Consider the following 25,092-nt stretch of genomic DNA (forward strand, 5'->3'; position numbering starts at 1 on the left):
TCCAGCCTCCATGCCGTGCCATCTGGTCATCTTCCTCCTCCTCCTCTCCTGCTTTCCCATGACAAATGGCCGCTTCCATGAAGATCTGACAATGCTAAAGACTGAGTTTACACTTCGCCTCTACAGGAGTGTGGCAGCAGGTAGAAACGATTCGAATTTTGTCATCTCACCTGCGGGTGTGGCCCTCCCCTTGGAGGTCCTGCAGTTCGGAGCCCAAGGGAACACGGCCCAGCAGCTGGCACATGCCCTGGGATACACTGTCCATGGTAAGACACCTGCTCCCTCACTCCCACTGCTCCCCTGGCTCAGGCCATTTTGGGAGGAGTGGAGCTCAGTACCCAGCAGGACACATAACTGGACAGGAAAGAGAATAGCAGCTTTCAGACTCTGGATGGAAGGAAGATTACCCTTAATTAAAAAAAAAAAAAAAAACAATAGTAAAAGATTTGTTTTAAAGGCAGAGTTAAAAAGAGAAAGAGATCTTCTATCTATTGATTCACTCTCCAAATGGCAGGAGTCTGGAACTCCATCAAAGTCTTCCACATGGCTGCCAGGAACCCAAGCACTTGGACTGCCTTCTGCTGGCTTCTCAGGTGCATTAGCAGGGAACTAGATCAGAAGTGACACAGCCAAGATGTGAACTGGTGCTCCTAAAGGGGATCTGGCTTAACAGATCACAGTCTAACCCACTGTACCACAACACCAACCCCAGTAACCCTTGATTTTTTTTTTTTTTAAGATTTATTTATTCTTATTGGAAAAGCAGATTTACAGAGAGAAGGAGAGACGGAGAAAAATCTTCTGATCACTAGTCTACTCCCCAAGTGACCACACCATCTGGGGCTGAGCTGATCCAAAACCAGGAGTCAGGAGCCTCCTCCATCTCCCATGCTGGTGCAGGGTCCCTAGGCTTTGGGCCATCCTTTGCTTTCCCAGGCCACAAGCAGGGAGCTGGAAAGCAAGTGGAGCAGCCAGGACATGAACCAGAGCCAACATGGAATCCTCGCAGATGCAAAGCAAGTATTTAGCCATTAGACTATTATAACAGCCCAACCCTTGATTTTTTAAGGTTCCCTTCTAATCTCGGGTTTCAGGGCAATATTTCCATTTCTTTTCACATCCTTTTATGGTACTTTCTAGGTATTAGTCAGTGCTTGAGGCCCCTGACAAGCATTAGCTAATTAACATAGTATTCCCAGTTGAGGCTGGTGACATTTGATTGTCTGTATTTTGTAGAGGAACAAATAGGCAGAGAGAGTGGAAGCAATTTGCTCCAGGTCACACAACTATTAAGTGGCAAAACTGGGCTTAAATCCAAGTTGTCTGGGTCCGAGCCCATACTTTTGACCAGATGCTTTAAAAATCTGTGACTTCCAGCCAGTTCCAGATCTGCTGGTTTAACCTTATGGATTCTGGATCTTAGACCAGGTCTGCCAGCCACAACAAGGAGTCTCTCAAATGGAGGCCAGTCTCTCCTAGGCCACACTTAGGGCCTTAGCTCAAGGCTTAACCCCTGTGCCACCTTCCAATTCCAGGCTGTGATACATGCAGGAGTTTTTCTTCTCTCTTGGAATAAGGTGTCCACTAAGACCAAGCCCATGACATAGTAAGCTAAGCCTCTACCTGCAGTGCCAGTATCCCAATATGTCCTGGCCACTCCACTTCTGATCCATCTTCCTGTTTATGGCCTGGGAGAGCAACAGAAGGTGGCTTATGTCCTACACCCATGAGGGAGACCCAGAAAAAGCTCCTGGTCCCCAGCTGCAGATCAGGGTTGAAGCCCTTTGAGGAGTGAACCAGCAAATGGAAGATCTTTCTCTGTTTCACTTTCTTTCTATAAATTTGCCCTTCTCAGGAAAAAAAATTTTTAAATAATTAAAAAAATACTAAGATGGCCATAAAAAAAATGAGGTGACCTTTACCTGACTTAGTATTTGTCAGAAAATACAAGAATTAATGCTGATACATGCAGTAAGAGCATCCTTTAGGATGAGCCCTTGAGCTGGAAAGGAGAGGTTAACATTCAACATGTCCACCGCAAGACCCCAGGTGAGCTTTCTGCTCCTGTCTCCCCACACTCCTTACCCTGCCAAAACAATTCGCACAATCCTTCTGGTTGAGGGACAAACAGCTTTTTCTCTTCGGAGACAGCTAAAGTCAAAAGTAGTTTGTTGAACTTCATTTTTCTCCGCCAGGAGATCACGGTTGTGCTCATACGCAGGGAGCTGTGCCTCAATCACATTAGACTCGGAGCCATGCCATTACTCCAGTGCACCGACTGCATAGGCCAGTGCTGTGCCAACAACCCAGCTTCAGGACATATAAGGAAAACTCTGAAGGCAGGTGGCTCGGTCTCATAGGCGCCTTGCCCATGGAGAAGCTCTCTGGCATAGTACTGGAATTGCATTTTTCAGAGAAAAAAAAATTGGTATAAGGGAGTGAAGGATTTATTCAACTGGCCGGGGAGAGGGCTCTCTAGAAGATGTGATTTTGGAGCTGGGTCGTGAAGAATAAATAAGAATATGAGAGAAGGGACAGGCTTCTCAGCCTTAAGAAAAAGTCTAATAGAAATCAGGTCAAGGGAAAATGAGAGATGGAAGTGGCACCACACTGCAAAGAAAATATACCAACTACAATCAGTTCTCCTTGGTCAGAGCAGATCATGGACTCTGACTAATCAAACAAGGGACTCTTAGTCCCTCCATGGAGCCTTTGAGAGAATCTCTAAATGTCAAGGATACTAAAAAGTCTAATGCTTGGAAAACAATTTCACTCTTTCCTCCTTATCAGAAGCTGTATTTTAAGTAGAGTCTTTAATTTTTATTTATTTAATTGAGAGGCAGAGGTTACAGGAAGAGAAACTGACAACTGGTTCACTCCTCAAATGCTTGTAACAGCTGGAGGTGGGCTAGACCAAAGCTGGGAGCTGGGAATTCAATTCACATCTCCTCGTGGGTTGCAGAGACTCAATGAAGTGTGCCATCAACACTTCTCCACCTGGTTCTGCTTTGGTAGGAAACCCAAGGCTGCAGTCAGAACCAGAAATTGAACCCAGATAGTCTGTGTAGGAAGCAGGCATCTTTACAGGCATTTTAACTGCTAGGCCAAGTGCCCAGCACTGAGCAGTGCATTTTGATTTGTTTTGTTTTTGTGTTAAGGAAACATGTTTAACTATTATGAGCAATAATGGATTATTTACATGTCAGTGTGTTGGTTAACAGAATATCTCTGTGCTTTAGAGTGCCCCAGGATAGCTCTGAGGGTCATGGGTACCCACCAGAGATGGCCCTTTTCCTGGCCCAGTTCTTTTAAAAGTCAACAGCACAACAGTAAAAGCAGCAGCAAATACATCTCAATGACTTGGGTCACTGCGCCTGCTGAATTGATCGTGGGATCTACATAAGTTTGCAATGGGACACATCAGCATTGTCTCCTTTTCACCGTACATCTAGACAACAGGTGACAAGCAGGAGTTTTGTGAGGGTATTGAAATGCAAGTCACACAAGCACAAAGCCAGGTGTCCCCAGAGAGAGACTGTGCTTTCACCGTATGGAATACAGAATTTCCCAAAGTGCCTGCTTTTGGGGATTTTCATTGCTTTTTAGGTGTGGTAAAAGATATTTTAACAAGAACTGTTCTAGGAACAGAGACCTTCTAGGTAAAGGTGGCCTGGCTCTAGAAAGAATTCTGTTGATGATGTCTATGGGTTTTACTGTGGTATCCATTGTGTTATTTAGTCATCATAGAAACCATGTACAATCTCCAGATAACTGTTGGTTCTCCTATTTTATAAATAATGTAAGGGGTTAATGTCTTTGTGAACAAGCAGAAAAATCAGGATCAAATTCTCGACTTTCTGACTCCAAGTCCCATATTCTTTCCATGATTCTTAGCTCCACTCTAAACCATTGAACAATTGCCTTCTCTGTTTTTATTTCTCACCATAGGTACTATATCACCTGACTAGCCCAACCAAAACCCTTTGGAAAGCATCCTAAAATTACCCATCTTTTAATTTCCTAATAATAAAACATCAGCATCTGAAAGATGGTTCTTGTAATTTGTGAATTTTCTAGCAGTTTTCCCAGCTATGTACATTGCCTGAGACCCCCTCCTCAAATCCTTCCTCACCACATTCCTGATCCGTTCAAGTGGTTTTCTTTCCTTCTATTTCTTTCTCTCACTCAACATATTAGAACCACCAAGTTATTAACCCAACTTCTAGCAATGAAGATAGCTTTCTATTTCAGAAGCTAAAGAGAGAGATTAAATTAGTGAGACAAGATTCTCCGTCAAGGGCTGGGCAGAACAGGTGTTGCCCTCTCACTCATCATGTATGTCTGTCCCATCACAGGGAAGGGTCCAGGAAGGCCATGTGTACAGTCTGGGAGCTGCACAGCCTCATGTTTGTTCCAAGAAGAGCAGTCTTTCCTTTCTTTCTTTTTCATAAAAAAAAGATGTATTTATTTTATCAGAAAGGCAGATTTACAGAGAAGGAGAGACAGAGAGAAGATGCTTCCATCTGCTGGCTCACTCCTCAAATGGCCACAATAGCTACAGCTAAGCCAGTCTGAAGCCAGGAGCTTGGAGCCTCCTCTGAGTCTCCCATATGGGTACAAGTTACCAGGGACCTGGGCCATTCTCTGCTGTTTTCCCAGGCCACAAGCAGGGAACTAGAAGTGAAGTGGAGCAACTGGGACATGAACCAGCACCTGTATGGGACACTGGCACTTGCAGGCGGAGGATTAGCCAATTGAGCCATCACACCAGGTCCAGGAGTCTTCTCAGTCCATCCAATCTCAGCCCACGAGGTTGCTTTGTCACACTGTCTACCCATGCCACCCTGTGGGTGAATGGGGCAGCCAAGCACCACCACCTTTGACTGAGTGGCTGAGCAAGTTGATGAATTTGAGCCTCAGCTCCTTCACCTATAAAATCGGGACAACAGTGGTGTTGGTTCAGAGCGTTGCTGAAAGGATCCGATATGATCAGGGATGTTAAGTATTCAGCACAATCTTGATGGACATAGTCAACCCTCGGTATTTTTTTATTCTGGCCATGCCAATTCTGGATGGTCCAGAAAAGCTGTTCCTGTGTGCAAACTGGCACAAGGAAAAGCAAACTAGACTTAGATGGAGACAAAGTTTCACACAAAATCTTACTTCAGGCAACCTTAGTGCTATTTTTAACATTTCTGTCTGAAATGCTTCTGTCTGACCAAAGCCCTGGGTCCAGAGAAGGTAAAAGGACTGGGAGAGAAGCACCAACCATTCCCAGGTTTGCAACATGCACTGGGGACCGGCGTGGACAGCTTCAATTCTCTACCTCAAAGAGACAGCATGCCACAGGGATATGAACCTGGAAATATGTATGATTTTCCTCAATAGAGTCAAATCTAATCATAAAGCAGATTTCCCATTCACTTCTTTTCGTACTACAAGAAAATGCAAGCACTCAAGGGGGATGAGAAATCACGACTCGGTGCACAGCTGTGGCTTCTAACTAGTAGCATTGGTAGAGTGTGCTATCTACTCACTACAACTGTGACATGTGGCCTTTTGGCTGGGGAAGATTCTGGGTGCCTATATCTCCCACAGCGAATGTTACACAACTTAGGGGTCAATTGCTGCCTCGTAGGTTGGTAAAACAAAGTGCATCAGAGTGGGGATAGCCCAGGCTGTGATGGGAAGTCATCCACTGGGTGCTCAGGGAGAGCCCACAGGGGCTGGTGGTTCAGGAGGAGGTCTCCAGCCCTCATCTCACAAAGAGGGTTTGTGGGTAGCCTCAGGACTGTGGCTAAGAGGGAGAAGAGGTGGGGAGCAGCAGGGAGTGGAAGAGAAGCAGTAGAAGTTAACCTGCACATATGATGCTGTTCTGGAAACATTCCACTTGCTTGAGTCAGGAGTAGAGGCTTGGGGTATTCAACTGTGGCCTCATTCCAGCTACAGAATACCTGGGGGCAAATGGAAGTTGATGCCTAAAATAGCAGCGTGAAAATGAAATCCACCACCAGAGATATACAGAGACAAGGAAGCAACCTCCAGTGTAAATGGCAAATAAATGGAAGTCCAGCCACCATCTAAGAAGGTGGAAGCTATTGACTCTCTTGTTATTTCCTCAACCACTCTCACACAGCTCCCGCTGACCTTTAATCATAGGAGGTGTCTGCTGGGTCTTAAGGATATGGGGAAGGGAGGAATTAGGTTCCTTTGTATTTCTGAAACTGAAAGCAAAGTTCTAAAATAGTACGTGCAAATGTCACTCAGGCTTCTGACCAACAGCCACTGAGACGGAGAATGAAGGCTCTCCATGAGATGTGGAGACGGTGCGGCATCCTGGCCACTACCCATCACTTATCTCTGTGACAGTGCACATTCATCTCTCAACTTTGGAAATATTCCAAATTGGATCCTAAAACTGCCATTTTTACACCCCCTCATCTGGCACCCATGAGTGCTCCTGAGCCAGAACGTTAAGGAAGCAGTGCCTCTTTTCAGCTCCAAGATGTGGTCTTCTATTTGGCTTCATCACAGCCTGATTTCTTTCAGATCTTTTAGGGCTTCCTCCAAATTTTGAATCTTCAAGTCCTGAGTGCTTTCACTAGTTTTCCAAGCTGACTGTGAGTGTTGAGACTTAGGAGACAAGAGTGGCAATGCTGGCACTCAGTTTGATACAAAGTGCAGGTGGAGGTTGTTTTAGCTCTTTACTCAAACCTTTTTTTTTTTTTTTCACAGACCCAAGGATGAGAGATTCACTACACGCCATGTACACCTCATTCTCCAACTCTGGTCGGACCAGTGAGATGGAGCTGGCCTGCACCCTTTTTGTGCAAGCAGGAACGTCACTGTCCCCCTGCTTTGTGGAGCGGGTCTCCGGGTGGGCCAATAGCAGCCTGCAGCCAGCTGACCCCAGTGAGCCCAGTGGCGCCACCACTAAGATGAACGACATGGACTCCAAACGGACTTCAGGTAAAAGGACATTCTTTAGTTCTTAGAGGCTAAGGTCAAGGGCGGTAGAGAGTATCACCCATCACTGTCAGAAGGCGTGGTAACCTTGCTCACACTACCCCCTTTTACAACAGAAGTTTGTCCTCTTGGGTGGCATGCTGCTTGAAGCAGCCACATTGCTGACTTTTGGCCCCTTTCTGCCCCTCCTCCAGCTCCCCTCTTCCCATGTGCAAATACACATGCACACACACACAGAGACACACATGCACACACACACAGAGTAGTGGGCACCTCATGGCTGCCTACCTCTAGGCACATCTGGCAGTCTTTATCCTGTCATTCTGTCTCCTTCAAGGAGTTCCACTGGACTCTGCTCTGATTAACCTCCTGGAACAGAACAATGAAGTAGGATTTTAAAAAGTGACTTCTTGGGAATTTAGATTAAGGAAATCAGTCAAGAGCAGAAACGTTACATGCACTAAGATGCTTACCTCAGTTTTATAGGAGAAAAAGACCTAGAAACCATCTAAATGTCCTGCAAGTAGGGGGGTTCAGGGAAGCAGAACACAGGCATTGTAGTTAACTGTAATTGTCACTAGGATAGTAACACACATGAACCTTTGTTGTATCATTTATTTCTTACTGTGCTAAGTTTAAGACCTCAGATTACCCTCACAATAATCCTAGGAGGTAGGCACTGGTCCTGTCTTCATTTTACAAATGGAGAAACTGAGGTATAGAAGGTTGAACCTACCACAGAGCCAGGTGGTCTGTCCCCCACCCCCCGGCACCCTAAATAATCACAGAGAATAAATAGAAAAATGGAGAATGTGTGAGAATATTTGAACCTTGCACTCCTTGACCTCATGCCCATGGTGGTCATGTGATTCATGCTGCACTTTTATCCCTGCCCATCCTTGTTGTTGTCTCACTTGCAGGTGAGGGCCCAAGCAGCTCTCTCTGGGAGCAGATGGGTGCCACATCTGCTCAGCTCACCATTGTGAGCACAATGTCCTTCCAAAGCACCTGGCAGAAGGCGTTCTCCTCCACAGACTCACAGCTCCTGCCTTTCACCTGTGCAAATGGCCGCATCCTCCAGGTGCCCATGATGCATCAGATGGCTGAGGTCAACTACGGTGAGCATTTTCCCCCACTGGGCCTCCCAAAGTGCAAGCAAGGACAGTGCACAGGGGCCACAGCAAGGAACCAGCTGTCTCCTCCCACAGTCTCCACAAGTTTCCACATGTTCCAATCTATGGGCTGTGCAGGTGGCTGAAGGGAAGCCCAGTGTGGCAGGGGACCCTCTACTAAGGACCTTGAGTGAGCACACAGCTGGACAGTGAGGCTGCAGATGGGGAAGAGAAGCCAAGTTCATGGTTGGCTTTTAACCCTCTGCACTTAGTAAAAGAAGGGAGTCCATGTGGAGTCAAACATCCAGACCAAATCACCTCCCTGGAGAGGCACGCCCCCCAAATGAAAATCAACTTAGCAAGGAGAAAAATTTAGTTTAAAAGGCCCAGCATCCCTAGAAAGTCCCCTGGTCCTGAAAAGTCATGGTTCCCTGTGACCACTCTGATAGTTACTCATCCAGGTCGTGGGATGGAGGGTTTGAAGATGGGGTGCTTCGACGCCTGCTTGGCAGCTGCTAACCCAGCAGGCTCCAGCGGGGCTGGTACAAGCATGACTGGCACAGAACCTCCTGCTCCCACACAGTTCTGCCCTGCTATCCATTTGTCCTTTGTGTGGACTGAGTTTGAAGCTTGTGGGGCTCCTTTTGACTTACTTAGAAAAAGGCTAGACAGGTACCAATCAGTGTTTGGGAACTCTCACATTCAAAGGGTCTGCTAGTAGTCCTATCTTGATTCCATGTAAGGCACATAATGCGTAAATACATTCATTTATTTATTCAACAAATAACTACTTGTTGAGGTCAAGTGGGATGAGAACCTACGATGATGATCCCAAGAGCACCTATCAGGTAATTGAGAATGCACTGACTAACATCACTCTTGTCCTTGCTGTTTTCTCATTGTGGCTGAACCCAGGCCGATTGATTTGATTGCATGATGGCAAGCAGCTTCTTCGAGGACACAGTGTGCTATCAGTGACAGTGGCCTCCTAAGGAATGCTGAATGAGTAATGATAGAGTAGGGAGAGAGAAGAGAAAATGATTTTCTGCCTTAATGACCAGCCAATCTCTGCTGCAGGTCAACACCAGGGCTTTGGCTGGAGTCCATCACAAAGCTTTCCCACCAGCCCCCCAAAAACAGGTCATCCACATTGCCCATCCTTCCTGCCCTGTCCCTGAGCCCGGCTGCAGTTTGCGCTCACCAGCAACTGTCGCTGGGTCTCCCTGTTGCCAGCCATCTGTATCTGCTGTCCCCTGCAACCACCTGTCCCATCACACTGCTCAGCAGTCAGGCTCTGCCTAACAGCCTGTATTTGTCCTCGGCTGGTCACTGCCCTTCCTTTCAAGCTCCCACTGCCCATTCTAAGACCTGCCTGTTCAGATCACAAGTAGTGAGAGAATCAGTCCCAAGCCAAGTTCAATTGGGCTCATGTTTTGACATGCTGGAGGAGTAGCTTAAAAACTTAGACATCTATGACATCTGGATTTAGACTTTTTCATTGGAAGATAGGCAGATCTGGCACAAAGATTCTGAGTCCCTGCATGGTTGTGATTGGCCAAGATTGGGTTGGCAGCCCCTATAGGACAGGGCCAATTGCTGCTCCTTCTGCCATCATCTCACCAAGCCTAACCATGGCTGGCCTCTGCCCTGGTCCTGAGAGATCACCTTTGAGAGTCTAGGCATTGCAATCACAAAAGTTGATCATGGAATCTCGCAGACTTTGGCACAAACGGCTCCCTGCAAGCGTGTACCTGGCTAATTGCCCCAGTCATGTAAGGGAGGGGGGCCCTTCACAGGGACTGGCACCATTTGGATCCCCTGACTCCTGTGATAGAGCTAACCCCTGATCCACTGAACCTCCAGGCCAGCTCCAGGATGCTGTGGGCCATCCAGTGGGGGTGCTGGAGCTGCCATACCTGGGAAATGCTGCCAGCCTGATCCTCGTGCTGCCCCGTGACAGGGACACCCGTCTGGGTCACATTGAGCCTCAGCTCACAGCCAGCACCATCCAGCTATGGATCAACAGGCTGAGGAGAGCCAGGATGGACGTGTTCCTCCCCAGGTGAGCAGCAGGGACCCCCTCCCAGAGCACTCCATGGCCGGCAGTCTGCACAGTGTGAGTGTGCAGTCAGATGGCCTGGCTCTGGGTCTGTCATTAACCATGGGCTGGCATGCCTGATGCAGCCCTGGAGGGTCAGCCAAGGAGATGTTAGCTGAGAGCCCACCTGACTTACTGCTGAGTGGCTGTGGCTCAGGCTGAAATGAGCTAACTCCCGAGGGCCTTCCAAGGCAAGGAGACTGACCTGTCTTCACTGAGCTAGAGAAACACCCTCAAGCCCCTTGAGGTAGCTTTATGCCTCTGCCAGTTCAAGGACAAGGAAGGAAGCACAGTGAGCTTCCCTTTTAGGAATGTGACCAAATCTTACCAAATCTTCACAGCATTTGATTATCAACATGCAAGATGGTGTATCTCGTGTAGCAAACACTCACACAAATAAGCTTCTGCACAGAAGCTGAGTGAAGATGTAAACATTTGCAAGTCTCTATGCTGAAGTTCTCATTTGTTCTACATAGTGGGGAACCTTCCCTTAAGAAACTTCAATAGGAACAAATCCAGATTTCCAGAAAGTCAGATGATAATGTTCATTTTTGTCCTTCCAAAGCACAATCTAGCAGCAAAACCCATTACCTAACCAAAGAAACTCTCTGAACTTCTTCCCATCATGGGTTTCTCTGAAATCATAGGAAAGGTGTACACAATTTGTCAGCCAGCACTAGGCAAGGAACATTGCTCAGGGCCTCATTTTCCGTGTGTAAATTCACAGCACCTGCTCACTGAGGGATCAGGCCTCCCGCCCTTGCTGGGCTTTTGGCAAGCCAAGGCAAAGGCCTTGGCAGCATTTCCTCGAGGAGTTAAAAATAAGTCCATGATCTGGAGCAAAAAACATACAGAGATCAAGCCCATAATGGGCAAGGTCTAACATAAGATCTGACACAGCCCAGGAAAGAAAGCAAACTTAACTCATTAGATAAACGCTATCTTTTTGGATCCCAAACTCAAGCACAAAGACTGGGAATTTCAACGGCTCTCTGTGGCGCAGACAAGCAGCAGCTGTTCTCTTCTGGGTGCATTTTAGAGAAGCTCAGTGAAGGAGGAAAGAGAACTTTCGATGTCAAGAGAGAAACAACAGCCCAGTGCAGGAGCTTACCCAGTCATTTTGGATTTGGAAAGCAGCCGGCTCATCTCATCCGTCTCCGCTCAGAGCACTCGCTGGGAAGCACCCAGCACACAGAGCCCTCTCTCCCGGGTTTCTGCCTCTGGAAGTCTAAGCTCCTGAAAGACAGGGAGGATAGGGGAACAGTGAGAAGGCAGGGATAGTAGTAACAGGAGTGTTAACACCTGACTTCACCCTGGTCTTTAAAAAAAAAAAATAAAAGTCTCCCTAAGACGCCATGCCTGCTGTCCAAGGAAAACAGATTTTTTTTAAGTAAAAATGAGGTTATTTCACAAACCAAACTAATTTGGATTATTTTAAAGCTAGCTTTAATAGCAAATAAACAGAAGATGTGAAAACTGTCTTAGGCCTGGATTTATTTCTAAACTTTGGACCATAGTAAGCTCTGAGTCAGCAAAACTTTACGCCTGGCTCCCTCAAATTATCCATTCATCATTTAGCATGACCTGCTCTAGAATTAGCATGCGTTTTTCACTTAATGAAAGCAAAAAAAAAAAAAAAAAATGTGGACACTGTGGGAGGTGATGCAAGAATTGTGTGACATTAGGTGGGGTATGTCACCAAGCGTTGGGACTATTAATCTTCATTGGATACTAAACATATGAAAGCAATAATGAGGAAAATCAAGACTGAATGTTAAGGGTCATTTATATCTGCAATCATGTAAAATCCCACAAGATAGACTAATAATGTCAAATATGTATTCAATGAATATCATACTCGATTATTAGGTCAATCTCATAGGAAGCTGAGTGTGAATTTTTTCCCATTATTAGATTATGATATATGTGTTTAAAAATCTGCCACATCTCAGGTATCCACAGCCATTTTGCTATTCCTTCTGTTAATTACTAATCATCAGTGTGTGTTCTATACGTTTTCCTATGGGTGTTTCCTTTTCTGAAAAAAATTGGAGATACAATTTATATACCATAAGATTCACTCTTTTGAAGTACACAATTCAAGGATATTTTTACATTCATGGAGTTAGGCAAATGATCATTGCTGTCTAATAACTGCAGAAATCAGATCACTTCTCATTCCTCCTCTTCCCCTGCCTCCAGCCACTGGCAATCTCTGATCTCTTCTTTTTTTGTGGATTTGCCCATTGTGGACCTAGCAAGTAAATTAAATCACCCAACATGTGATTTTTTTTTTTTTTTTTGCGTGTGTCTGGCTGCTTTCACTCAGCATAACATCTTCAATTGTTCATCCTTCATTCCCTTTTTATGTCTAGGTCATATTCCATTGTATAAATACACTCCACTTTGCTTCTCCATTCCTTAATCTGCAGAGTTTGGATACCAAGACGCTTTTAGTGTTGTTTCTAATTTGTGGCCACTACATACTTGCTTATGTGGAGAGAAATTTTGGAGATATATATATATATATCTAGGAATAGAATGACTGGGTTGCATTTTACATGTTGCACACTACATTTTGACATACTATCAGATTCTTCCAAGCAGCTGCACCATTCCATGTTTTCATCAGCAATACGGGCGTGTTCTAATTCTCCATATCCTTGTCAATCTGTGTTATTGCCTATCTTCTTTTTTACTACAGGCATCCTAGTGAATGATCTCATTGTGGTATCTCATGGGCTTCCCTTTCATTTTCCTAATGACTAATCACGTGGAGCATCTTTTCATGTGCTTGTTGGTCATTGATATTTTTCTTGAAAGGTATTTATTCAGATTCATTGCTCATTTTTAAATTGGTTTGTGCTTTCGTTGTTGCAACAGTTCTTTACTTTTTCTGAATACTACTCCCTTATCAGATGTATGATTGTGAAATATTTGTCCAATTTTGTGGTTTTTTTCTTAATGCTGTCTGTGAAACACAAACTTTAATTTTGATAAAGTTCACTTAATTTTTTTATTGTTTCTTGTGCTTTTGCTGTCATATCTAAAAAACTATTACCTAGCCAAGGCCACAAAGATATTTGTCGATTTTTTTTAAAGAAAAACATTTAGGTCCATTTTTAGGTCCATATTTAGGTCATTTAATCCATTTTGAATTAATTTATACAGTTGGAGGAAGGGATCAAACTTACTCCTTTCTGGTGACAGTCCATTTGCCTTAACATTGTTTGTAATTATTTCTTCCACTGAATTTTCTTGGCTTCCTTGTCAAAATCGATTACCCATAAATATAAGATGTTATTTTTGGATTCTCAATTCTACTGCAGGCAAAAATTTGTAAACTTTTGCCAGTATGTTTTGCTTACTGTAATTTTTGTTAAGTTCAGAAATAAGGAAATAGGAGATCTATAAAATTGTTGTAGTTATTCTGGGATGCTTACATTTCCATATGAGTTTTAGAATCAATCTATCAACTTCTGCTGAAAATAGGGTTTATACAGAGATTGTGTAAAATCTAGATCTAAGTGGAAAGTACTGCCTTCTATCAATATGAAGTGTTTCAAGTCATGAACCTGAGGTGTCTGTCTTTTCATTTAGATCTTTGCTTTTTCAACCACAGTGTGTAGCTTTCAGTATACAAGTCTTACATCTGTTTTGATACATTGCTTTCTATTATTCCTTTGATGCTATTGCATATACAATTGCCTTCTCCATTTCATTTTTAAATTTTCCATTGATTGTACATAGACACGCTGGTTTTTTAATCTTGATCTTGTATCACACCACCTTGAAACACTTATGAGCTCCAACAGGTTTCCTGCAGATTCTTTGATTTTCTATTGATAAGACCATGTCATCTATGAACAGGGAAGGGTTTTCTTCTTTCTGTCCTAAGTGGACACTTTCTATTTTTTTTCTAATGTGATGTCCCTTCTCAGCCTCCAGTATAACATGAAATAGAAGTGGTCAGAGTGCACATCCTGATTTTGTTTCTGATCTAAGGGGAGGCTTTCTATCTCTCACCATGAAGTATGATGCCAGCTCTCGGGTCTTCTATAGATGCCTTCCATAAATTGTGTGATTTATAGCATGAAAGGATTCTGTATTTCGTCAAAGGCTTTTTCTGCATCGATTGAGATGATTGTGAGAATTTTTATTTTGTAGTTATTGTGTATTATATGACTACTTTTCCCATGTTGAGCCCCCTGAGAGTAAATCCCACTTGGTCATGATGGGATTTATATGGAGCTGGATGATTCAATTTGGGAGTATTTTGTTGAAGATTGAATATCTATATTAATAAGGGATATTGCTCTGTAGTTTTCTCATGGTATACTTGTCCGATGTTGGTGAAGGGTAATTTATTGTTTTGCTTTGTTTTGCTGAAACTCAAGCTAATTTTGTGGCATTTCTCCTGGATCTGCCCTTCCTAGATATGCAATAAATCACTAATCTACCAATCTTTTTTACTTATACCTCACTTTTACTGCTTTTCTCAGTTTACCAAAAGTGGTATTACAGCTTGATTACACACCCTAATCATGATCCTTACTTTCAAACAGCCCTGAATTCTTTCTCTGTGTTGTTGAGAAACAATAACCATGCCCGGGCTGAACACAGCATTGTTTAGTGCACTTTCTAAAGATGGTTTTATTTGATCTCCACAACCCACAAGCAACCACCACTAATATTCACATTTCACTAATGAGGAAATGAAGGCAAAGAGAAGTAGATTAATTTACCAGAAGTAAATTAATAATCAGTTCTTCAACTAGACAGAGCCTGAATCTGAGCCAGGAATCAAACCCTGACGGTGGGTGTGCAAGGTCATGCTCTTAAACACTATGTTTCAGCATCTTGTGTTTTCAGAAAGGATGTTTTCAATACTTCAAAAAAACTTCATAAGTGGTCCAAAATTTTTTTTTGAGACAAGTTAGCATACCTGGATAAAGCAGATACTGTTTTTGGAAACTGGTTTAAAGAAATGCACTTTTATGAAAGTTTGGTAATTTTATTTAAAGTATTGGTCACTTCATCATATAGAGTCATGAAGATCTTTGATTAAAAAAAGATGTCAAAAAAAATCTGTGATAGTAAATAGCCTTGTGCTTTAAATTCTACATGGTTGAGGTGAAAAGGTCATCTAAATTCCATTTCCAAAGCTTTTATTTCCAAAGCAAAACAACGGCAGTAGCCCTTTTAAAGGATCCTTCTACAGTGATTTGTTAGCTGCCTAAGGGACACGATATAAAGTTGATGTACTGATTACTGGGAAGGCCTTCAGTTGCGTTCCTTCTGTGCTGTGTATCAAAGCACACAGTACACACAGCAAGCATGAGAACATGTTTTATCTGATGCAAACATTAAATGAGACATCTTATTAACTGTCAATTAGTCAACTGCTTCTTTCTGCACCTCCCATGTGTGAGACGGAACACAAAGACGAGGGGTGGCAAAGCACAGATGATCAAAGCGTGGATGCTGCTCCCTCACAGCCTTGCTTTGAGATCTACCACATACTCATTAGGCCATCAAGTTTCTTAAACTCTTTCAGCCTCAATTTTCCCATCTAAAGAGGAGGACAGTAATACTATCATTATATGAAGATTAAATGAAATAATCCAAATGAAGCCCTTGTTAATTAGTCTAAGAATTACAAATAAACTGGGACAGCTTCTCAAGTAACTGTAAGAATAGTAATGGAAGCAGAAAATTTCATATATCATAGAACAAACTGTTCCTAGGGCTTTAGAAGCAAAGGAAGGGTGGCAGTATCTGGCTCTGCTGTAAGACCCTGCCATATCCCACATCCCAAATTCCACAAGCATCTGATGCACATACTGGGAGGTTGCAGATGATGACGCAAGTAGGTGAGTCCCTGCCACCCATGTGGCAGACTCAGATTGGGTTCTGGGTTTCTGGCTTCAGCCTGGCCCTGCTTCAGCTGTTGCAGACATCTGGGGAATGGACCAGCAGATCAAAGATCTCTTTTTTTCTTTCTGGTTCTCCACCTTTCAAATAAGGTGAAAATAAATGAAAATTAAAAAGAGAACTGAAGATCACAAAGCAGCTGGAGAGAAGAGGAGGGGGTAAAAACTGAAGAATAAATAGTCATGCAAAGCCAATCTAGGGAGTGGGAGAGACGCAGCATAAACAGTGGGAGCCGAGGTGCAGAGATGGGAAAAAGCTGGCTATGGCCAAGTAGGTCAGTCGGGGGGGCTGCTGGGAAACACCAATGGGAGACAAAGCTAGAAACGAATCTGTTGACCCTGGACTTCCAAGGGAGGGACTTTGGACTTCATCCTGTTGTGTGTAGAAGTATTGAGTATAATTTTAAATGGAAGTTAATGATTTCTTCTTGCCTTTTAGATTTAGGATTCAAAATCAGTTCGACCTAAGAGGCATTTTAAATTCTTGGGGAGTCACCGATGTTTTTGATCCACTCAAAGCTAACTTGAAAGGAATTTCAGGTAATGATCATTCTTCCAAAATTTATTGTTGGTTTTTTGTTTAGCTTTGTTTTTGGTATTGTTTAGAGTTTTTATCATACTTGATTAATGGTTTCTCCTGGTCTCTACAGCCTTCGGTGGTAAATAGTCAGAAATAAAACAATATATAATAAATGAAGAGCTTTGCTTTAGCTAAGGCTGTACTGCTTATGAAACCAAGGGACAGATGTTGTTTAAGAATTTCAAGTATGAACTTTGGAGACCACCTTTACTGTGAGGTCTATGGTCATGGGACACAGTAAACCCACCCTCCCTGTATCTGTCATGACACAGAGTGCACCAGAGACATGGTGCCACAGAACCCCTTCTTAGGACCTCTCGCTGTCAAGCCAACTTCACAGTTACCTTTCAATTCTACCTCCCTCCCTGTCCTGCTTCTGTCCTGTTTTAGTAAGTTAAACCCAAAAGTTTCCCTCAGTTATCCAACTTTTTGGCTTCAAATAACTCATACTCTTATAACTTCACTCTAAAATATTCTACTGAGCTTCCCTATTGAATCTCTTTGCCCATAGATGACATGCTACAATCAGTAGGGCTGTTTGCCTTCAATCTGAGCTTCTATCAAATGAAAGGGGACTTCAAAAGGTTCATGAGAAAACAAAATTACAAATTTATTTTAGTGCAAAAGCAAAATGCTGAAATTCATGCATGAGAGGCCTTCAAAAAAAAAACGAATGGAAAAATGTGTATTATGAAATAGTACATTTTTTGCACGAAAAATTTTAATCTCCTGATTATGATTCTTACACATTTTTTTAAGCACTCTCACTTAAGCAGGGAGTAGAACCCATGTTCCAGAAATCTCTCAGGAGACCACTGGTTAAACTACTCTCAATTCAAAGGCTCAGTTTTCATCCTATTCAATATAGAGCAAATAATCTGTGTGAAGAGGACAGTGTAGTAGGCATGTTCACTGGCCTTGACATTCCCTTTCCTGATGGGCTTGAAAGTAATTCCCTGAATGTTAGATTGCCTTAAAGCAAAAGAAGTTTTGTAAAGTTTTACTCTGAATCCTCCTCTATAAGTCATTGCAGATATATATATATGAGAATTTGATCCACAAAAGAAGTCTTGACTTGGGCTTTAGATGTGACCACACTATCTGGCAGAGTTATTGATCAACTCTAGCACAAGAGGAAGTAGAACTAGCAGACCTAGAGGGTAAGAGACAAGACTCTCATTGGAATACCTGGACTCATCATCCAGCACTGACTCCAAAGTCCAGCTTGTTGTTAACACAGACCCTGGGACACAGCAGTAATGGCTCAAGTAATGAGTTCCTACCCATCTAGATGGGAGATCTGGATTGAGTTCCTGGCTTCAAACTTTAGCCCAGCTTGGTATTTAAGGAGTGAACCAATTGATGGGAGTTCTCTATGTCATCTTCTAAATATATTTTTAAATTATTTATTTCTTTATTTTCATTAATTTGACAGGAAGAAAGACAGAAGAGTTAAATATCCTGTAGTCACTGGGTCACTTTCCAAATGTCCACAACAGCTGGGTCTGGGCCAGGCCAAAACCAGAAGTCAGGAGCTCGATCCCTACCTTCCCCCCCGCCCCCGCCCCATGGCTGGCAGGGACCCAAACACCTGAGGCATCGCTTGCAGCCTCTGAGGGTGTGCATTAGCAGAAAGCTGCAAGTCCAAGTGAAGCCAGGGCTTGAACTCAAGCACTACAAAGTGGGATGTGGGCATCCCAAGCTGTGCTTATCATCTCAAATAATATTTTAAAAATAACTTTCTACATCTACCATCTCTTTACTCATTTTCTGAATATGCCAAGGGACAAACAAAGCAATAGTTACGGGTAAGCATATTGCCCAAGACAATGTTTGACATGCAATTGGATTCCCAATAAATACTACTGACTTGGTAGAATGACTCATTGTTTTTCTGGGTGGCACAGGAATAATCTGAAACTGCAGAGAAAGGAAGGATACCCAAGTTAAAAGGTGAGAGGGCAAAAAAGAACAAAAGAGGGAGAACTTAAGTGTCTTGTATCGCTAACAATGTGCAAAATCAGTCACAGCTTCTTGTGATCCCAGAGATTGGTTACGGCATTCCTGTTGTTGATGGCAGTTCTAGTCCTCTTTTGATTATCCTGGTACAAAATTTTGGAGTCATTTTTGACCTTTTTCTCCACACCACTATATGCAGTTAGTCAGGGTAGCTTGAGTCTTCCTTCAGAACTCTTAAATTTCTTTCCTTGTATGTCCTAGAAATACATAAGTCTTAAAATGTCATCAATCATACATTCTCAAATAGGACTGCTTTCAAACAAGACAGCTCCATTATTTAGGAATGAGTTCTAAGACACCCTCCTCTCCCCAGGTGGGATCTAAGAAGCAACCTAGTTTTACAAGTACCTTTTTAAAACACCTAATCTCTTTTTGTCCTAATGCAACCCAAGACTACTTATATTTGTTCAAACCAGTAAACACACAGACCCATAGATCTGGCTTATTTAATAATTATCAAGCACTTACCATGGGCCAAATGTGAAGCTTGCATTTATGTTTCTTAAGGACAAAACATGCCAGTTCCTGGCTTTCTCCCATGAAATTTTATATCTCTAAAGCAACAAATGATGGCCCAGTACTTTTTTTTAAGTTTCACTGAAATAGCCACTCCCACTTTTTACATATCTACTTTTCTGCTAATGTCAGAACTGAGTAGATGGGATAAACACCATATGCCAAGCAATGGCTAAAGCACTTAATATCCAAACTTTTACAGAAAATTCACCAACAGAAGTATTGCTTTCCAGTGCTCTTCTTTGAACATAATTAAAAGACTGCTCACTTCTATGCCCAAGTGAGCTTCTGACTCATTTTTAGAGACAAGGCCACTGAATATTGACAAGACACAGTTTCCTCATTGCTAAAATGGGGACCCCCTACATCTTAATTGTAAAAATATAACAGATAGTGCTGAATCAACATGTTGACAAGAAAGTAAGTCATAAAAAACAAAAATGCTGGCTTCTCTTTCTTTAACAAGAAGTGGCTAGGTAGTTTGCTCACTTGATGAAAGCCCATAACCACACGGGACATTTCTCCCTTGCTTTCCACTTGGTTCCAGAATCATTTAATCAAGTTCTGCTTTCCTATTAGAAAACTCCCTGTTTCTTCTTAGTATTATAACTATTTCAATTTGTTTATTTTATATCTTATTTTATTTTACACCCAATTGATTCAGGGTGCATCCTCCTGACCCCCAAACCTCCGGTTAGCCTTGATGCTGTTCATTCCAGCATCTCTTCACATGGAAGGTACCGGGCAGATGTTCCTGCAGAAGGGCCCCCTCCTTCAGGATCACTGGGTTTTGATACGCATCTATGCCATCTACAGTACAAGCCATACTTCTTGTGTCCCAACTCCAAACATTGATGAAACGATCTTATTCTTTGCTTTCATAAGTGGAAAATCAGTTTATAATCTTGGCTCAGCAACAATAATAAGCTGTCTCTTACTATGAATTTAAATGAGCAAACCACTGAGTTGTTCATCTGAGTACCTAAGTAAATTAATGCCACATCAAATGTTTGTCTAGCCAGAGCTACTACAGAAAAGAGGAAGGAATGGGTTAGGGGAGAAACCAATTAATCAACTAGAAACCAACTAATTTCAAAGGCCATCTCAGATTCCTCTCAGCACTTTTTATATCCTGCACTGGGTGCTATTTGACACAAACACACCGTCCAACTCTTAGCAACTGAGTGACAAGGAGATGATAATGAGAAACTAGAAATAAGTTGTGGCAAAAAAAAAAAAAAAAAATTCTTTAAAGCCAGTAACTGCAACTAGCAAATTGCAAAGACAAAAGAATCAACAAATGATAGTATCTATCTTGTTTTATGAGAACTCGAGAACGAAATGTAGAGGCGCTGATTTATGCTTTGAAACTCCTTCATCTACATAATGCCAGGTTTTGAAGACTAAATACTCTGGAGAGTATGGAGGATGTTCTCCACCAGCGAGGGGAAAAGGCAGCACCGAGATACTCATTTGATTGAGACTTGCCAAAAACCTGTTTGCTGCAACCTCATAGTTCCCCGGATGCGAACCAACACTTCCTTATAAGGATCATCAAGTTATGGACAGGGTGGGAAATGTTTATTACTGAGTCATCCAGCATTTATTGAGCATACATACACACATATATTGTCAGCTAGGTGAAGAAGTACTTAGGCAATGTACTAGGAGCTAGGAGTCAAAAAGGAAGGCAAATGCCTCTGGGGGGTGCTATGAAGAATGCAGAATATGCCAGGAGAGTACGAAGCCAGGCACCTCTCTGCTGGGGACATTAAAACGTCACATAGGAGCAAATGGATATTCCTCAGAATGATAATCCAGAACATTTGGAGCCAAAAGATGGCCAGGATTGCTCCATGGTTAAATGCTACATATTGTGACCCTTCTTGTGGAGATATACCATAAAGTTAATTAGTAGCTTTGAGAAGTCCACTATTAAAAGCATAAGCACAACATTGTTTACCTCACATCTCTACCACATTTAACTACTCATGCAACTCTTTTTGCAGAATAGCGTTTCTAAATGATTTTTTGAGAACAAATTTTGGGAAAACAGGTAGTTTGATGTTCAATGGTACAAAGCAACTGCCACTTCAGATGAGGAAAAGGCCAGGAAAACCACTTTTTCCTTAACTTCTAGGTGGATTTTATAGCCACCTCATATTACAACAGCTGCAAGGCCAACAGAGGTCTGTAATAATAGATCAACGGAAAAACAAATTCACAAGCACTTCCCTCAAATTTTCATACACATGTTGGTTTTCTAAAATGCCAACTCTTAGCAGAGATGAAATTGAAGAGATGCTGATCCTACGTACACAACAAGTCATGGGCTGGGCTGACCACTGTGCCAACATGAATGTCAGTTACTCCTCACCATGCCAATCGGTCCCATTTCTCACTCTGTGCCAAGGTTCCTAGGTTAACATACACTCAGCTATGATGGACTTTCACAGTGAAGAACTTCTGCTCATTTCACCATTTATTTAACGTTCAGAAACCAACTAGATAGTAACTAAGTTTCAAAGCTGCAAAAACTTAAGACTACCAACAAATCATGCTTTATCCATCAAGTTTTAAATTTTGGTACTGCATTTCAGCTTGCTCAATGACCTAGTCAGAGAGACTGTTTCATGAAAGAGAATTTGGTTTATTTTCTTAAAGATCCTGCAGGGTTGGGGGTTGGAATCAACTGTGGAAACAACCAGATCCTTTACTGATTTTTAGGACAAATGCTGCAAAGTGAAATGCTCCTTGACTTTTTCTCCTCCTTCCATTGCCCCTTGCTTGTTCTCTTCATTGATGTTTGAAAATAATTATTCCTTTCAAAATAGAGGCAGTTCACAATACCCTGTATCTTCGCTGCACATTCTCTGAATTGGCTTTATTCCCTCATGACATTCATTATATGTACATGACAAATGAAAACCTATTTAAATATTAATCTAAGACAAAAGAGTTCTTTCAAAATACATGAACATGGTTACTTTCATACCAAGCCCTGGATCTCCTTCTGGGAGCATTATAAGAGTACCTAGAAATCACTTTCTGAAAGGTGGTAGTGCTAGATGGAGTGCTGCAGGGGTGAGTGGGAAATGGGCTCAGTTAACAAAACCTGCACACTACTTCCTATCAGGTGTGTGGTCTCAGATGACTGAATGGCTCACTCTGAAAATGAAAGGATTGAACTGGAAAGTCGCTAAAATCCTTCTAGTTAGTTCCCAAGAGTCTTACTTTCACTCTTTATTGTGTCATTGAGTATCATTTGAGCCATGGAGGTTTCCTTAAAATGTTGGTTATATTACAAATCTGTCAGTCCCTTTAAGATAACACTCATGGTCACTAGCTTGTATTATCTTTGACACTGTTAGCACACACAACAACTCTGTTTGAACGTCTCCGTTTCTTCCCAAATTACAGTTCATGCGGCAAGTTCATTGCATAACTGTTGGGCCTTAGTACAGAATGCAGTCATGCAACAGCAGACATTTTTAATACATGGTATGCCTCTAAAACCTAATACACACTTGTGATTTTGTCACTTAAAAATTCCTAAGATGTAGTCTAGGGGCTGGTATTGTGGAAACAACAAGTAAAGTTGCCATCTGCAATGCCAGACTATGGTCTCAACTGCTCCACTTCAGACCTACTTATCTGCTGAAATGCCTGGGAAAGCAACGGAAAATGACCCAACTCCTCGGGTTGCTGCATACATATGGAAGACAAGGATTAATCTCCTGGCTTTCAACTTCAGCCTGGCCCAGTCCTAGTTATTGTGGCCATTTGGAGAGGGAACCAGCAGGTGAAAATCTCTCTCTCCCTGTAACTGCCTTTCAAACAAATACATACATATCAACATATATGTATGTCGTTTTTAATACAGTCTAAAGGGGTCGGTGTTACGGTGTCTTGGGTTAAGCCACTGTCTGTGACACCAGCATCTCTTAGAGTGCTCGTTTAAGAACCCAACTCTCCTGCTTCCAGTCCCACTTCCTGGAAAGCAGAAAATAACCTAGTGTTTGGACTCATGCTGCCCATATTGGGGACCAGGAGGTAAGGTCCCTGGCTCCTGACTGGCCTGGACCCTGTTTGCAGCCAACTAAGGGAGTGAATCAGGATAGCCAAGCTCTCTGTCGACCTTTCTCCACCTTACAATTAACTTAGCTTCTTTTAACTGCAGTTTAGACACTCAGAAAAAGTTATCTTAGAAGCTTCCTGCAAAGTTATCTTAAAAGATTCCTGGTTACAGAATTTGCCTTTTTTTTTAAACACAAGTCTTGTGATTTTTATGACTACTTAAGTTTTAGATGGTAAATTTAGCAAATTTCAGTGGAGTTACATAAAATACTGCAACATGAGGATTTTCCAAGTATCTCATTTCTTTAGCTGCACAGTAACATCAGATATTATTTAATATGTTCTCACAATGTATTCAAATGCTTTCACCAAGAACATCCAGAAAATGCAAATGAGCAATTCACATTTTTATCATTTCCTGGAGTTAGGCCAAGATGGCTTTTATGTTTCTGAAGCGATCCACAAGGCCAAGATTGCGGTTTTAGAGGAAGGCACCAAAGCCTCTGCAGCCACAGGTATGCTCTCCGCAGGAGGGAAGCAATTCCCAATACACTGCTTACTCTCATTTGCCTTTGTTAAACTTAGACAGTTGAAACTTGACACTTCTGAACCATTCCTTTTAAAACTCCAAGTCCAGAGATGGTACAGCATTTTTAAAAACAGCAAAAATTTTTTTGAAAAGTGATGAAAGAGAATTCTATTTTGATCATCCCACAAAGAATAGTAATTCTGCACATTGCCCTGCAGAAGGAATATATTCCACGGTTTATTTTGAAAATGGTTGAGAGGTTAGGTTGTTATTTTTCTTTTCAATGATCCTATTTGTACCTCTCCCCATCGTATCAGTAAACGATGAAGTATCATTAGGATGCTTTAATTCCCTCAAAACTAAGGGATATATAACTGATTTTATATCAAACTTAAACAATGATTTTTCTGCAAGTAAATAGAAAGTAAAATGAGAATTTTCTTTCTTTTCTGCAGCTTTGCTATTATTGAAAAGGTCTCGGATTCCTATTTTTAAGGCAGATCGGCCATTCATCTTTTTCCTGCGAGAACCCAAAACAGGTATTATAATATTTTTGACAGGATTCGAATAAACATTGATTAGCATCCCTCTAGCAACAAGGGCTCCTTTGTCCACTATCGCGTGAAACAAGTGATCCTTCTAGCTGTTGCCATGCTTCCCAGTTGCTGTGCCTTGTATTCTGAGAAAGGAGAACATTTCATGAACACAAACTATTATTCTCCATGAGGTTAGGTTTTGTTTTTTGCTTTTTCATTCCCTTGGCTCATATGTGGTTTATGTAACTTGAAAAAAGAAACTTCAATAAGTTTCTATTTCTGGAAATACTTAGGAAAATCATTTAAGTAGAATAAATCCTGAATCTTGCCTTCTTTTCTCTATTGTAAGAGTTTCTTCAGGCCACTCAAGTAGTAGTCGTCTCCCTGGGACACAGCAACTCTAGTATTTCAGTCAACACAACAGGCTTTTACACTGTTCTTTCAGTTGATTTTTCTAGTACTTTTAAGTCCCATAGGCATATGTTATGCTAATTCAGAGATGGTGTGGCATGAAAGACACGCAGGTGCCACTTACGGTGTCAGTTAAACTTAATGTAACATCTTTACATTAGTTCCTCCTCCCACTCTAATAATACCTTATTAGTCTAGCAGGCAGAGATTCTCAGTAAAGAGCTGTTGGCAATTCTAAACAAATAGGATGGAACAAGACTAATAAAATCAAGCAAAGGTGGATCTACTTTAACTAAACATCAGGTATTACTTTTA

The 25,092-nt window shown here is 42.2% G+C and overlaps 1 protein-coding gene across 1 annotated transcript; it reads left to right on the forward strand.

Annotated features, from left to right (window-relative positions):
- Nucleotides 1-91: 91 nt before the first annotated feature.
- Nucleotides 92-24,401, forward strand: SERPINE3 (serpin family E member 3). Its single transcript, XM_036493472.2, has 7 exons — nt 92-266; nt 6,736-6,987; nt 7,887-8,084; nt 9,942-10,140; nt 16,549-16,649; nt 23,730-23,816; nt 24,286-24,401. Exons 1-7 carry the CDS (start codon nt 92-94, stop codon nt 24,399-24,401), a joined length of 1,128 nt encoding a protein of 375 aa, XP_036349365.2.
- The last annotated feature ends 691 nt before the right edge of the window (nt 24,402-25,092 follow it).

This window comes from Ochotona princeps, chromosome 12, assembly GCF_030435755.1.
Source record: "Ochotona princeps isolate mOchPri1 chromosome 12, mOchPri1.hap1, whole genome shotgun sequence".
NCBI lineage: Eukaryota > Metazoa > Chordata > Mammalia > Lagomorpha > Ochotonidae > Ochotona > Ochotona princeps.

Bases quoted from the DNA above. Each gene is read 5' to 3' on its own strand.
- SERPINE3 (XM_036493472.2), top strand. From the start codon at position 92: ATGCTAAAGACTGAGTTTACACTTCGCCTCTACAGGAGTGTGGCAGCA. The intron at 16,650-23,729 runs GTAATGATCATT...TCCTGGAGTTAG, and splicing joins TAACTTGAAAGGAATTTCAG to GCCAAGATGGCTTTTATGTT. The intron at 23,817-24,285 runs GTATGCTCTCCG...TCTTTTCTGCAG, and splicing joins CAAAGCCTCTGCAGCCACAG to CTTTGCTATTATTGAAAAGG.